General features: G+C 37.8%; 1 protein-coding gene across 1 annotated transcript in view; it reads right to left on the bottom strand.

The window, feature by feature from the left end:
• Positions 1 to 500: 500 nt before the first annotated feature.
• Positions 501 to 16,857, bottom strand: part of LOC137399426 (ral GTPase-activating protein subunit beta-like) — a 37,342-nt gene continuing 20,985 nt past the window's right edge. Inside the window, exons 15-24 of the mRNA XM_068085529.1 lie at positions 15,701 to 15,845; positions 14,747 to 14,954; positions 13,323 to 13,545; positions 10,448 to 10,615; positions 9,355 to 9,496; positions 7,862 to 8,005; positions 5,323 to 5,490; positions 3,132 to 3,255; positions 1,647 to 1,763; positions 501 to 1,050 (exon numbers count right to left, since the gene is read on the bottom strand). Of these exons, the coding sequence (XP_067941630.1) occupies positions 927 to 1,050; positions 1,647 to 1,763; positions 3,132 to 3,255; positions 5,323 to 5,490; positions 7,862 to 8,005; positions 9,355 to 9,496; positions 10,448 to 10,615; positions 13,323 to 13,545; positions 14,747 to 14,954; positions 15,701 to 15,845 (1,563 nt within the window). The 3' untranslated portion in view covers positions 501 to 926. The remainder of the gene's footprint in view (positions 1,051 to 1,646; positions 1,764 to 3,131; positions 3,256 to 5,322; positions 5,491 to 7,861; positions 8,006 to 9,354; positions 9,497 to 10,447; positions 10,616 to 13,322; positions 13,546 to 14,746; positions 14,955 to 15,700; positions 15,846 to 16,857) is intronic.

Raw genomic sequence — 16,857 nt, forward strand, 5'->3', positions numbered from 1 at the left:
TATCAGAAAAGTTTAACAGCTGCCATATTTTCCGACATGCCCGCATAGCTGCAGCGATTTCCTCAGTTGACAGTGTATATAGTCGATGAATAATCGGCGAGAAGACGACTCCGACGTTCTGGTGATAGTGTGAACCAGCCTTAAGTGGCTTATAGTGTATAGCCATCAACTTATTGCAGCGATCACGCAATATGTTTACTGGCTTGATACCTCAATGGTAAAAAGAATCAGTCATTAATATACAAATTACATATTTCTCAAAAACATAGCCTTTTGTTTAGTAATTTATGATATCAAATTGTGATAACTCTATGGAAGGCTTCAAATGAGCTGCACTATTAATGCTATTAGATAAATGCTATCAGATGAATGATAACGATGATGCTAAATTAATGATAATGCTATTAGATCGGATAAACTCTTCACTAATAGATTGAATTGTTTATTAAAATGGATTTCAATGACTCACATTTTCTACATAAGCAGTGAATAAAAACTAGTTAATATGTGAACAATATATTATCAACAGTACATGACAAAAAATACAATAAAAATGTGAATATTTATAACAAAACAAATAAATATATACTTCCTCTTCCAAAATCACAAGTTTAACATTGTGGAGATTATAGACTAGAAAAACCTCTGACCAACATCAAACAACAAGCATTGCATATGCATATACACACTTCATTTCAACAAACCAGGTTTGAAACTGGAAGTAGATTTGGAGACTGTACTTCGTAAACAGTTTGCTCGAGTACAGTCACAAGTTAATCAAAGAAATCAATTCGTTGTTCAATTTCCAAGCAGTATGATGCGGTGTCAAAGATATAATACACGGTTATAACCAGAGAATCGGATAATTCGATGCAGAGAATGATAAGCTGTCTAGTCATGCCGATGCTCTAAACTGGAATGTAGAACTACTTTTGATCGTAAGACTCCCTGAAAAGACTTTCATAAAACTCGGATTCTGTACAGTTCACTCTGTATTTTCCTATGAGCTCTTGCATCTTCTGCGCTCTCTTGTTATGAGGAATCAAACTTCTGAAAAATGAAACGCAGTATAAAAGTCAGCAAACTATGACAATTTGGAATACTTTTATTACGACTTACTAAGTATAGTATATAGGTTTCTGTTGCAATATAACAGCCAGAATGGTTGACAACGTCAATTTTTCATGCTTAGCATCAAATATAAATGTTTAATAATGTTACACTTTTTACTATAATAAGAAACGAGTCTGTTTGTCCGTCAGCAGCCAAGAGCATTAGGAAAAAATTGCACCGCACGCGAATCAAATCTGCATATTCGAATGACCAGTCAAGCGCTCTGTTATCTGCACGCTCGACCAACTTTCCACATCTAAGAATAGTTGTGCACATAGTTATTACAGATGATGATCTCTCGCAGCGCATGAGACTGCCAGGGTACTAGCCTTTACTATAATAAGAGCCGTCTCCCTCCATCAGACACCACGGTTGGAAGTTGGAAGAAAGATTGCATTGAAAGGGATTTGAACTCGCGCTTTATAGAATCACATAAGACTGACATTTACTCAAAACCAAGCTGGGAACACAACTAATCAGAATCGCAGTGAGAACAGCAAGTCATGGATTGATATTATATGAGTCATACTAACAGCTCATTCAGCAGCCGTCTTCTCGCCGCCATATTTATGGCAGTTTGTCTGATCATAACTCCCAGAGTTCTTTTCACACATACAGCACCGTCGACTAGCGGGAGAGGAGTTCCACATCTAAACAGATCAAATAGATCAATGGCTGAAATAGTTTAATGAATTGTTTATACACAGAGCCACAAGTGTCGATAATAGGAATATGTAGCAGGAATGGTTAGGAATGAGTTGGTAGTTCTTGTAGTATTCTTGGAATATGTAAGAAGGTTCGAAAATAGGAATATGTAACAGGAATGCTATGAGCAGGATGTAGTTCCTGTAGCATTGTTATAATGTAGAACTATGTAAGGAAATGGGTGAACAACTGGATGGTCGTTATAGTAGTACCTTTAGAACTTACAGGAAGATAAGAGATACGGTGGTTGTTGCAGTAATAACTGGTGATCAAAGTGAAAGTGATTGTCTATAATATGATATAATTCTGTTAGAGCATAATTGAAGCTCCAATAATATGGTATTTAAGAACACAAATTATTCTACAAATTGAGCTGCTGAGATGACAAGTTCTTCAAATATTTTTTAAAGTGGAGTACTCATACACTAGAAGTAAAAATGGAAACATAAAGCAAATCCAAATAACTAGCAACTCGTTTCTTCCTGTAGAAGAGCGCACTGCAAGCCATAGACAGCTAGAATAAAAATGCAAGGGGTACCCCATTATTAAGGTATGGCCAGCCCCAAGTAATGATTTTTTCATTGGTTCTGACTGAAATGACGAGATGAATGGAAAACAAAGAATTATTCGGTCAAAATTCACAAAATTATTAGAGCTGTGCATGTGCACCGAAATCATCGACGAAATGCTTTTAATTGGCTAAACAAATTATTAGCGAGCGCGATTCTAGCAACTTTCGCAATTTATATAGTCCGAGGCACATAATGCGGCACGCAAGAAAAATAATAACGAAATTCGCCATTGTAAATATGATGCAATTGACTTGATTGCGCTAAATATGGCAACTCTTTCTACAACAGAAATTTTGCTGCTAAATAAAAATGGTTATTATTAAAAAAGAAATAATTTGTAGCCATAGTATCCGAGCGATAAAAACCAACAATAGTGTAATCTAAGCAATTGCATCGTATGTACTATGCTGAATTGGAACTTTCATTGCGCGTCGTAATATGTTTCTTGGACTATGCCAATTGCGAAAGCTGCTAGAATCGTGCTCGCTAATAATTTGTTTAGCCAATTAAAAGCATTTCGTTGACAATTTTTGTTGTGCATGCACAGCTCTGGCAATTCTGTGAATTTCGACCGAATAATTCTGTGTTTTTCGTTCACTTCGCGATTTCGGTAAGAACCAACAAAAAATTGTTAGGTGTGGCCGCACCTTTACTACATTAACTGTCTAGTTGTGTAGATGGTGACACAGGGGTGAATATCTAATGATGAAATTCCTGGCAAATGATAGGCTGTTCACCAACCTTTCTGTCTGAGAGTGTATATGCACCCTAAACAGCCCACTCTGGAGTGCTGTGATATAGACTATCATATATTCGGGTGGACATCTGAAGTCATTCGGACCATTGGTGGTGTTGAGTAGTGACTCTGAAACGAACAAACATTTGTCCAATGCTTTTCTGTTTCATGTACCCCACTTTGATTAATTTTAGAATATAACTACTTCGTAATGTGTGTTCTCGTCTAACACAAACTTTTGCAATAGTAAATAATTACATAGGAGTACAGGGACTCTGACAAGAGTCACGCGCAAAGCTAGAGAAATAAACAAGCAAATTTAAACAAGAAACTAACAGAAAAACCGCTATGAACACCAACTTTGCAAACTGTAGAATGGCCATGTAAAACAAGTGTGATTGGCGAGGTCGTTGTCGCCGATTGCATTTGTTTTACATTTTACAGGCTTTTTATGTGCAATAGAACAGGAGTTACGAGTGTGGACCAATTGTAAGCTGAATTCAGATTACCGTAATCATGCTATCAAATAATATTTTACAAATCTGCAAATTCATATGTTTAAAAAAATCTATCTAATGCTACACATATATAATAATAAGTAACACAAACAAACCATAATTACAATACATGCAGCAACAAAAATTAACATTTTAAAAACAAAAATATTAGCATCGTTTGCTCGGCCAGTTTGTTCTGATTGTTGCTTTTGTTTGGAACGATTTCATATTCTTCTGGCTATTCAATACCTTCCAACATGTCTTCTGGCCTCAATCCCCCCCCCCCCCCCGTCAGCTTATACTAGCCTATAGTACTATACTAATATAAGATAGTCGATATGAGTGTCCAAACAATTTTTTAGCAGAGCAAAACCTTTACGCTATGCCATTTTGAACAGAAATTTCTAATGCCAATAAAGAGAAACAGCGTATAATCAAAATAGCCTCAAAATGTTAGCCTCAAAATACATAGTAGCACATTTTCCAGCATAAATGCGGAAACTTTCCCCATATACATCTGTCATCATATGTTAAAAAGACTACTATTAGCCTGATACAGTTACTGATTATTTCTTTTGTGTTGCAATCAAAGTTTGTAAAGAAAAAACCTAAAGACTTTGAGCTGAAAAACGCACTTTGATACGAACAGAAACAACGAACCAATTAATTATTATTGATGTAACCGAGTCATTGTGAGTACAGTTTTATGGACACTTCTCTTCTGATCATTTGCTATTATGGGTTCATAAAGATTAAAAATGTCAAATAGTATCGGGCAAATAGAAGTGGCGTTCAAATAGAAGTGGCGTTCAATTGAAGAGTGACGCTCTATTTTTCAACCCTTCTTCCATAGTGGCGCTTAAATAAAGATGGCGCTTAAATAGAGGTGGCGCTTAAATAGAGGGGGGTGCTTAAATAGAGGTGGCATTCAAATACCGGTTTTACGGTATGCAAGAGGGCGCTTTGCAAAACGGCATCGCTTGATTTTCTCCTTGAATCAGTTTGAAAAAAAAGTTTATAACATGTTGGCTACAAGTTATAGTGAAAGCATATAACCAGAAACATACTAAAAAATATGATGACAAAATTAAAGTAAGTTTAGGAAAAGCTTAGCTTCGAGTGTGTGTTTAGTAAGCTAAATTCATTGAAGTTAAATCCAGTTTCTATACCGTAAGATCACAAAAGTTTAGTGTACTGAATGTGTTGCTCTCAAGTCTCTTTTAGACTGCTGTTATCAACAACATCTGTTGCGAAGGTAAAAACTCTATTCAATAGTGTACATAGTAATGTTACATTTTATTGCAATCCATAACAGCTAAATGGCACTTGTTACTTGGTCAGTGTAGGCCCTGAATTATAACAATTAAAACACTTTTTCTACCGTAATATCCTCTTTAAGTGGTTGTTCATAATATGGCAATAGATTAATTTTTACTTAGTTCTTTTATATAGGAAATAATGCCTTGAGATGCGAGTAAATTGACATTCGAGCTCAGTCCCAGAATGTATTAAGCTCGTATGTCGAGGTGTGACTGTACCTCAAACTTTCAAAGGAACGTCATACTCAATAATTATTTGGCAGAAAAACCATAGTACATCATCATGATATTTTACAATTAGCTTGTTTTAGCAAAACATAGGTTGATACTCTGGCCTAATTCGCAAGAAGCCATCAACCCGGTTGTATGTTGTTACTTACCCCATGGAATGATATCCTTATCCTCCACCCTCTCACACCAGACCACTATCATCCTCACCTCCGCTGTTTTCTGATTCCTACCAGACTCCCTAGCGGAGTCACTTGAGCTCCGAAATGAACCACTAGCGGTAAACACACAGTCAGAACCGGTAGAAGTCTGCTTGACAACTATAATGTGAACAAATAATATTTCCCGAGACCAAGTTTACTTCAGCTCACTTCAAAAACTGCTAGTTGAACTGGTGCGCTACCTAAATTTCTGAATAAAAAAAACATAATACCACACACAGAAATATTATATATTGCCAAGTTGAATGTGGCTTTAACACATACAACCATAGACAAAAAGAATTCATTAATGACGACACATGCGGTAGAGTGTTATAATCACAGCAGAGTGGAGTTTTTGCAAAACATGCTAGTGGTAAAGATAAAGTTGTGCAATATAGAGCAATGAGTCAGAAACACACAGAGTCAAACGTGAATAGCGAAAGTGGCAGCAAAACGTGTTCGTAAATCATTGTAGTCCTCTAACCATAGACTTGTACAATACACCAATCATGGCTCAATTGATAGTTAATCCAGAGAGAATCGAAAGAAAGAACATCTTTAAATCATTGTGTAACGGAAGCTCCTGACTATTAACTAGCCAGGTTGACATCTTCAGAGCTGGCAATTACCATCAAGTCGTTTAGAAGTATCGCTAACGCTACGCCGGCGATGATAGGGTGGACGATCATCGATGACTTTATTCAGAAGTTTCTTCTTGAGGCCTTTTCCAAACCCCTTGGGTTTCTTAGCTGGTGCTAGCTGACCTTCATCAGAAGGTAACGATGCATTGGCTCTGCTGGAGTCCGATGAGTGCGGATCATAATAATCTGAAAAGAAAAGCGAGTAACTTACTGTATGTACTTTTACACTCTGAAGAAACTCAAGCAAATATAATATTTGTAGATGTCAATGGCCAATTAGATACATGTATTATTTTATTTTTTCTCATTTATGATATAATTTCATCTATATGACTATTATGAATTCAGAACAGTTTGTGGAATTAGCGATAAGGATAAAAAAGCAGACTTTTTATAAAGAAAACGAAAAAGAGAGAAGAGAAAACACTTACCAAATTTCGACCTGGTTTTCCTCCGCTTGGGCGATTTCAGCTTCCTTAGCTCGTTATTAGAAATGATGCTGGCATGATGCTCAGCAGATATAACACCCATTGCCATGTCATATGTAATTCGCCGATGTTTTTCTGCGCTGTTAGGTGATGTAGGAACAAAATGAGGCAATGCTACAGTAGTATCGCTAACAGGGCCATCTGACAGCATCCTGCGCGGACTATGTCTGAAACCTCCAGAACGACGCAATGGTGTGGCTTCAGAAATATTAGCGCCATAGGTACTTGCTTCTGATTTAGAATGATTCTCCAAATTGCCTGATTTGGGTGTAGACAAGCTTGATAACAACTCTGTTACTTGGATGGTGCCATTTCCTGATGCCATGTTATTCACCGTTGAATCTCCTTCAGCCTTTTCAGTAGAATCCATAAAAGACAAACCATTTTCCTCATTATGTTTGGGGAACTCTCCTGGAGCGTGATTGGAATTGTCGTTGTGTATGATATCCACTGCTGCCTCATCAAATCCATCTTCATGTATCGTTTGTTCGACAGACACAATCTTTCTCTGCTGATGAATGAAGAAAACCACCCTCTCGGTTCCCACATCCAAACTAGCTCTACGATGATTGATTCTCACAAATTCTTTCGTCTTGCTTCTTGAGTTGTCTTCACTTAGCTTCCTCTGCAGCACTACCGGTCGCTCACTCACCTTGTCTACTGGTGCAGTTAACAAGAAATATAGCCACAGAGAAATCATTCTGATACGAAAAACCACAATAAAAGACACAAACAGTAAACGGAGAACATGAGGTATTGACACAGCATAAAACCTCTGAACAGCGTACCTGACATACCAAGCATGATGATTAGGGAGTTTGTTTATACACCTTCACATAACACCCCTAATAATAGACTTCATGCTACAGTTCAGACCAAGCCTAGCCTTTCAGGTGTTTCATGCAAGAAAACTTATTGTAGAACATAAAATGGCTCATCACTAAGACAGTGATAAAACTTTAAAACAGCAAGGAAAACTTTCCAGAAGAAACGATTGATTTAATGCCAAAAAACCAACATAATCTTAATGCTTTTGATGAATCAAACTACACTTTTTCAGTTCCTCAGAATACTGTCATAGAAAAATTATGTGCAAGCAAAATACATTCAATTATATTATCTCTTGAGCAAGTGCTTCAACGATTCATAAAGATACTCGAATACGACTAAAACGTTGTTGTATCTAACGACAATATGAGAAATCATGTGAAAAGTTGCCATTATTTCAGCTCTATGTTCTAAGAAATAAGCTTTGCATTTATTACACGAAAGATTGTAACCAATTAATATTTAGTGTAGACAACATTACACTACTAGGAATTAATATATCTAAAGACAGTGATGATAAATGCAACCTACGTTGTTTTTTCCTTATAATCATTGCCAGCCTTTGCTCTGTCGGTACAATAAAGGCCACCTCTGTCCGACTGTCGCCCCAGTATAAAAGCCACTTGGTGCCATCATAAGCTGCAGGGCCACAAGCTAATGGTATCTGATCTACACCTGCAAATAGAGATGTGCATCATTTGACGGGAGTGTGGAAGTAGCGAGCTACAAACCATCTCATTCCTCTCAAGCACTGCAACAAGCTATATATATATTTAAAGCTACTTTCACACCAGGGTGAAAAATGCTCTAAATTTGACATGCCAGCACTATTGGAAATTCGGGTGTCATAAAACATCAGTGTAAACAGCAAACATCTTAGTATTAGCAGCCAAAGTGGAAGCCTAAAGCCTGGTTCCCATATACGTAGCAAAGCACCGGCATATCGCGCAGCAAAACACTTGCGGTGCTCGGCGCAGTTTAATGTTCACATAAAAGCCACATCGTTAATAATATCGTAAACATAACATGCCTTTCCTATAACGATGACCTTTACCCGTAAAGTGCATTGCAGGAAGGTTTTTCCTGCGGCCGTTTGCGAAATTTGAACATGTGCAAACTCTTGCGTTGACCGCCGGCATCCACCGGCGGTGCACTGCGATCCGCGGCGTGTAGGTTCCCATTTTACCACAATAGCCTGCGGTGCTGTCGCCGGTGCTGTCGCCGGTGCTGTCACCGGTGCTTTGCGGTGAATATGGGAACCAGGCTTTACGCAAGCAATGACACAGTGCCTCAGCATGAGGGTGTAAACGGAGCTTGGTGACCAATCAGAGCTCGTGTTGTCAATATATTGATAACGAATTGACAAGTATTGATATTGCTCCATTTCTCAATTGTTGTAGCTCACCTGTATATTTTAGTTCAAATATTACATTCTACAGTACAGTATTTGAGCGAGAGAACTCGTAACACTATTTATAGGGAAGTTGCTCAAAGGATAGTCATTATATTTGAGGAGAATCACATACTTAACAACCTTTGCTAAATTTATGGTAACAACTAAGTCTATCGACACCAAGTACACCTTCACAAATTCATCTTCTGAAGATTCCTAGTAGGCTAAAGCTTGAGCAACTGATTAACTATAGTGTATGAATGCTGCATACAGCAACATCTTGACTGCCGTAACAACTTTAACTGAAGCAGTACCAGACTGAATATCAACCCTCAGCTATTGGCTAATTTGCAAGCGATTAACTAAACGCTGATGCTAAGCGCTGATGCTAAACGCTTGTGTAAACTGGAACACCGAGCATCTACACTAGGCATGGATAACCACTCAGTGTCTTACCACAAAAACAGAAAATCTACCCCACCCGAGTGTACACGTATACATATCTTAAGGTTAGCTTGATACCAGGCCCTTGCGCTAGTTTACCAAGCAGATATATCAAATCCCCCTTCTCTTACCACAGTAATATTGTCCTGCGACAAAAAGTTTCTATTTGCGAGGTGTGAACACTCACTTGGCTGGTGAGGCCGCGGGTGACCAGGGTGACTTTCCTCCGTTATCAAGCCAGTCCAACCGGGGTGATGGTTGATATTGACCGGCCAACCGAGTGATAGTAGAATGTCCTTAAAATCTCCATTGAGGCTCCTGTAGCTTGTCTGCACCAGACAAGGAAGAATTAGAAATATATATATAGTCGGTATTAAAAACATCGTTTTCTCTTTTGCATCATTTTCTCTTGTGCTTGGGAGAGAGAACGATTTATTGGGTATCTCCATAATATATATGTACTAGTACCCTAAAAATCTAGTTCACCGGTAAAGATCGTCAGGTTTCCTGATAAAGCACAGAGACTAAGTAACTGAACGACTATTCAGAAATACTTATATGCAGATGTTAGAGTGCCGGTCTGCCAAGCTAAATGTCATTAGTTGAAATTTTGTTGAAAACAATCTTTCATCCTAACCTATAACACTTGCTTAGGACAAATGGACAGACAGACACCATCTGTCTGTCACCGAATATATTTTTTGTTTTACTTCACTTTAGACATGCACTTCTTTCTTTGCAGTATAGACCTTCCTTTGTAGAAAAAAATGAAACAAATTGATTTAAATAGACATGAAGGTCAATTTACACCCCTTAAGTTGCCGTAAAATTGCCACCATCTTAGACCAACTCTAAACCAAACGAAAAGGATAAAAATAAAAAAGTTGTCGATACAAACCAATAATACCACAGTCACTGTACAGTATCAAAATTAAATACTTAAATTGTTTTTCCTTTTTAAAGGGCCAAAGGGGTGAGTTTGGGATAATCTTGTAACAGATTAAGCAATTTACATGTAACTTTGCTACTGTTCATATAACATAAAATCCCTATAACGTAAACGTTCTGGGAATGATTTATTCATGTTGCAGGGGGTCTACTGATTATATATTATGCTACACTGTCTCATCACATGTGTCTATGGCCTCATCATACCATCTAGTGTGTCCCGATCTTGCCTCAATGCTGCTATTTAGTATGTCCATGGCTTACCTGACCATGTTATTTACTACACCCAAGACCAGACATAAGTTATCCGGTGTGTAAATGATCCCACTTACCATGTTATCGAGTATGTCAGACACCTTGCTCTGCCCAGCCTTGACATAGAACACATAGACTGAGTGTCTTGCACGATTAGAAGTATTGTCTAAGCTGTCTAGAGCAGTAAAAAACTCGTTGTCTTTTGTTTGAAGTCGAGAAAGTGATGGAGGCATACCTTGAAAGTCCTAAAAATCAATGAACAAGCTTAAAGGTTGACTTGCAACAAAATTCAAATTACAGTTATTTGGCATCATAAGATTCACCATGTCTTACTCTGTTGTGTTGGAGGTGCAAAATATGTGGAAATGTGATTACAAGCTCTTAAAAGCTCAAAAACGAACAGTTAATCGCAGCCACACGAGACCGCCGTAGTTTGGATTCTCTTTCCAAAATGGCTCAAATATGACGTAGCTGTGGTAAATGGTTTCTGTTTACACTTTCATGCAACCTTATTTGTCGAAATATTTTCACAAATATACTTCACGCATTCAATAAAACCATGTCTATTGTTCTTACGCGTCTGTTTTATCGTCTCATTGTAATTCTGTCACTTTTGGCAGTGATATCTTATAACTTACCGAAAAAATTCATTTAATGTTTTAGCCTTAGCTTGAAGGAGTACATATCATTGTCTGATAATCATGACGAGTCTGTTGGTCATTTGTGATAATTGAAAAGTGCTGCAGAAATTATTTGCGAAGTATTGGGTCACATGATCAGATTACGACTAGCCGATTAGAGCAAACCGAAACAAAACTGTAAAGTAGCGAGCATCTATATTTGATACGGGGTCTTCGGTAAAACCCGAAGTGTTTGTCATAAACTAGTACTACGATAAGTTTTATATTGAGCTTTTTATTGGCCTTTCAATTCACGGGAGAACATCACGTGACAAGACAATAAATAAATTTCATGACTACGTCAGAGAAATAAAGAGATTCCAATCTACGGCGGCTTTTCGTTTTTGAGCTTTTATGAGCTTGTAATCACATTTCCACATATGTGGCACCTACAACACAACAGAGTAAGACATGGTGAATCTTTTGATACCAAATAACTGTAATGTGAATTTTGTTGCAAGTCAACCTTTAAAGGAATTATAAATTTGTTGTATGAATTTCAATCTTTAGGGTGATAAACTTGCATGCTATTTGTATTCCGTCAGTTAATGGAAAACAAGATGAAAGTGTGTGCAAAGGTTTATCGCGGATGAAGTAAATCGAATGAGGCCGATGAACTAATTTACTGAATAAAAACTTTAATTGTTTGAAAGACAGTCAACTGAATAGACTTTAAACATGACTATGTGCTGTTTGGTGACCTTTGGTGACCTTTTTAGATATGCTTTCTGGTGCCATAGCAATTTACCTCTAGAAAACCTGAACTTAATAATCTTTGTGATTAGCAACGACTATATTATATCTGATACACACTACTCTCATTGATACACTAAAGGTTATTAAGTACGGATGTAAGACTTCCAGTGTTGAGTCAGTAAGCTACAGATGAGACCTTTTCAAGGAGTTCTCAAACTATTTAATAAAGTTAACAAATTATCTGAAATAATTTGATTATGAAACTATATTTCTATCACTAGGTTTAAATTTCAAATTGAAATCTGAGTGATGCAAAAAGCCTTCAGGCTACAAAAATAGATAATCTAATGTCCAGGGAAGCAGTATATACAACTTCTACACTGGCAAACATACTGAACATCCAGGGAAGATTCGGATACAATTTCAACGATGCCATACACACTGAACATCCAGGGTAGCATTGGATACAACTTCAACACTGCGATCCACACAGAACATCCAGGGTAGCATTGGATACAATTTCAACGATGCCACCCACACAGAACATCCAGAGTAGCATTGGATACAACTTCAACACTGCGATCCACACAGAACATCCAGGGTAGCATTGGATACAATTTCAACACTGCGATCCACACAGAACATCCAGAGTAGCATTGGATACAATTTCAACGATGCCACCCACACAGAACATCCAGAGTAGCATTGGATACAACTTCAACACTGCGATCCACACAGAACATCCAGGGTAGCATTGGATACAATTTCAACGATGCCACCCACACAGAACATCCAGAGTAGCATTGGATACAACTTCAACACTGCGATCCACACAGAACATCCAGGGTAGCATTGGATACAATTTCAACGATGCCACCCACACAGAACATCCAGAGTAGCATTGGATACAATTTCAACGATGCCACCCACACAGAACATCCAGAGTAGCATTGGATACAACTTCAACACTGCGATCCACACAGAACATCCAGGGTAGCATTGGATACAATTTCAACGATGCCACCCACACAGAACATCCAGAGTAGCATTGGATACAACTTCAACACTGCGATCCACACAGAACATCCAGGGTAGCATTGGATACAATTTCAACGATGCCATCCACACAGAACATCCAGGGTAGCATTGGATACAGCTTGAACACTGCGATACATACTGAACATGCAGGGTAGCATTGGATACAACTTCAACACTGCCATCCACACAGAACATCCAGGGTAATATTAGATGCAACTTGAACACTTGGACACATACTGAACATCCAGGGTAGCATTTTATACAACTTTAACACTGGCTCACATACATAAAAAATTAAAAAATTCACTAGATGTAGCGGATAGACACTAATATCCTGATAGACCACACTGTACGCTAAAGTGGTTTTCAGTAGAGCCACTGTTAATAATTAAATACGGCAAATGTTTTAAAAGCTTAGCATTAGCCGCTGATGTAACGTGGTGACTCCCATAGTTCCTACAACCAACACTTGTTAAAGAATTGTTATTGATATGCTACAAGATTTATTGTTGCTATGCATGGCCACAAAGAAACCCACCTGCAAAGACTGAGCACCAAGGAGGCCTAGTTGAGATAGAAGCGCTCGAGCAGCTTGTCTGTAGTCAGAACTCTTAGGCGGCTGAGCTTCATCCGGAGGTCCAGGACGACCTGGGGCAAGAGAAGGACCATTTTTTAATTCCTTCTCAATTTGCTCATTAATGACACCAGCGAGGACAGAGTCAAGGTCTTCAAGATCATCCAATTTTGGGAGAGAGTTGTCCCTAAAACAAAAGGTTTCCATGAAAAAATCCACAAAATGTATCAAATTTAAAAATCATACAAATCCAAGGTTAGAGAAACTCTAACCTGGAATTCACCAGCAGTATCCAGACTGTATACATCACAGAGACTATTCAATGCTTCACTTCAATTTATATCAGTTTTCACCTATATTTTATAACAAAAACTGCAATTTCATATTCTTATGCAAGTTTTTAGTATGTGACATTTATTGACATAATACGTTTCTAGTTTGATAGCAAGAATCAATTGTGAAGGCATTCTGGTACTTTACTGACCTTTAAAGGGTTTACTGAAAAAACAATATTTGACAATTTGGCAACAAACCTTCCACACTAAATCGACTGAACTTGACATTTGTCAGTTTGGAAATCGAAAAAGACCACAAACAGCTATTGGGTGCATGACTGTAATTAGCTATTGAGTGCATGACTGTAGTTAGCTATTGGGTGCATGACTGTAGTAAGCTATTGAGTGCATGACTGTAGTTAGCTATTGAGTGCATGACTGTAGTTAGCTATTGAGTGCATGACTGTAGTTAGCTATTGAGTGCATGATTGTAGTTAGCTATTGAGTGCATGACTGTAGTTAGCTATTGAGTGCATGACTGTAGTTAGCTAGTGGGTGCATGACTGTAGTTAGCTATTGAGTGCATGACTGTAGTTAGCTATTGGGTGCATGACTGTAGTTAGCTATTGCGTGCATGACTGTAGTTAGCTATTGGGTGCATGACTGTAGTTAGCTATTGGGTGCATGACTGTAGTTAGCTATTGGGTGCATGACTGTAGTTAGCTATTGGGTGCATGACTGTAGTTAGCTATTGAGTGCATGACTGTAGTTAGCTATTGGGTGCATGACTGTAGTTAGCTATTGAGTGCATGACTGTAGTTGGCTATTGAGTGCATGACTGTAGTTATCGCTAGCCAAACAGAGGCTGAGGGCTAAAAGCCCTATTGAGAAACAGCAAATATGTTAGCTTCTAAATATTTTGAGTCATTGACCTTTTTGATCGATATTTCAGGTCAACAAAATGACCTAAAGAGGCTTCGTAGATTTTACCGTTTACAAATGCAGAATTTAAGTCAACATTAAAACTAAATGAAATTGCTTATGAACTTACTCCTTCAGATGAATGTTGTTTATAAGGTTACTGCTTCAGATGAATGTTGTCTATGAACTTACGCCTTGACCAGTGGAATGTTTTCAACGCCAGATGGCCACCACCTTTGAGTAATTTTTGGCTTCTCCAGAGGCACATCAGAAGACTTGGGTCTGGGTACATGAAGTGGTTTGAGACTTCCCGCTGGTTCACTCTTTGGCTCAATCAACCAAATCTGCCTCCCGAATGGTCCACGGATGACTAGCTTTATCGCAGACGTTCCTCCACCAACTGGAAATCAATGAACAGAAACATAAACCATAGCTTATAATTAGTAAGGCACATGACCGAGCTCTTGATTGAACTGCTAGAATACTGAGGTTTCTTAGACTATGGACCAATCAACCTTCACACAAAGAAAGTCATTGTAACACAAAACTACTGGCAAAAATTAAAGCTTTCAACACAGTTGTAAACTCATGAATATATCTACTTGTATGTATGTACGTATACAGTGTACAATAAAAGGAGCCTTCATAGCATTACATTTATACACAGGATTCCTCCTACAGAAATCTATACAAAGACATGTGTACCATTGATCACAGTAGTACGCAAGTCTTAGAAAAGACTTGTTGAAGCATATTCCAACTTACCACACTTCCACCCATCAAATCACAAAATCTTTAGATATATTGCAATGCCCCAAACTTTCTCATTTCTGCACTTGTGTTATGGGTTTCAGAACCCTGCATAAACTATGCCCAGAGTATTTGTATTTATCCTTTCACACGTATGATAAACATCATTTTCTATTTTGTGACAGCAACATACTGCATCTACTATCGTATGTTTCAGTTTATGAACTTTCTCTTACTACAACCTTCAATTCACTATCCCGACTTCTCGTAGTACTATCAAATTATCAACTTTTAAAACAATTTTGTTCAACTCATTTATTAATTCCTGGTATATGTTTGTACAGTTTATTCTTTTTCGTTTTGTCATTAGAAGTTATACATTAATATGAGGCATACCTGGTTTTGAGTTGTCTTCCAGTATAGCGAGTAATGTATTGTTGTTGAGTGCAAAATATTTGAAGTTACTTGGATCCTCTGTAAGGTCACGCTCTGATAGGGTTGAATAGAGGCTCTCTGGACCACAAGGGGCTGGGAAGGAATCCTACACATGAACGTAATATACCGGCTATCGTAGACTGAGATAAACATATAGAGCATCATAAAATTAGGCTGTGAATAAAGAATGAGTTATCATCAATTTAGGGCTATGCATAGAGACAGTCACCATAAAATGAAGACTAGGTGTAAACATCATAAATCAAGAGCCATGTATTCCCATGAACTCACAATAACCCTGTGCCTAGAAGCACATAAATTATTGCAGTGACTGAGCTTTGCAGAGGGTATGTAGGCATATGTATCGTACATACATGTATGTATGTATGTCTGTATGTACGATACATGCACATCATACATACATACATGTATGTATCGTACATACATGTATGTATGATGTGCATGTATCATACATACGTACATGTATGTACGATACATACATGTATGTATCGTACATAGATGGGTGTATGTATGATGTAACGTAAGTATGACCAATACTGCTATTTGGATTATGTACATATGCAAACAGCTGCACTAAACATGCCAACAAAGATACATTACGCCCACCGGTATTTAGGAAGACACTAAGAAGAGAAGTTTAGACATGACACTAGGTGTCATAGATAAAAAATCATAACTGCAAATATACGAGACGATGTATAGAAGAATCTATAAAATTTCTACCAAATCTAAACACTTTTTATGGCAGTTTTAGATAGGCTACCTAACCACTCTTGGAGTTTGTGCTGAGAAACCATTGGGCCAACATATACCCACAAACTAGGAGTTGTCTTCCATCCACTGCTTTTCATGAGCTCTTATTACTATTTTAGTTGTCTTTAGAGCAAAGACAATTCTAATGATAAATCCACTAACAACAGTTTAGCATTCAATGAACAAGCCAGTTTTATGAGGAACTCAGGCTATGTTTTCAATGATGCTCCGTAGAGGCATACGCATATCAACCCGAACTCTATTATCTCTACAACTCAATACTAGCATGTCATTGAAAACAGCAAGCCTTCCACAACTTGAAAGGTACTCAATAGAATCCAAAC

Source organism: Watersipora subatra, chromosome 7 (genome assembly GCF_963576615.1).
Source record: "Watersipora subatra chromosome 7, tzWatSuba1.1, whole genome shotgun sequence".
Taxonomy (NCBI): domain Eukaryota; kingdom Metazoa; phylum Bryozoa; class Gymnolaemata; order Cheilostomatida; family Watersiporidae; genus Watersipora; species Watersipora subatra.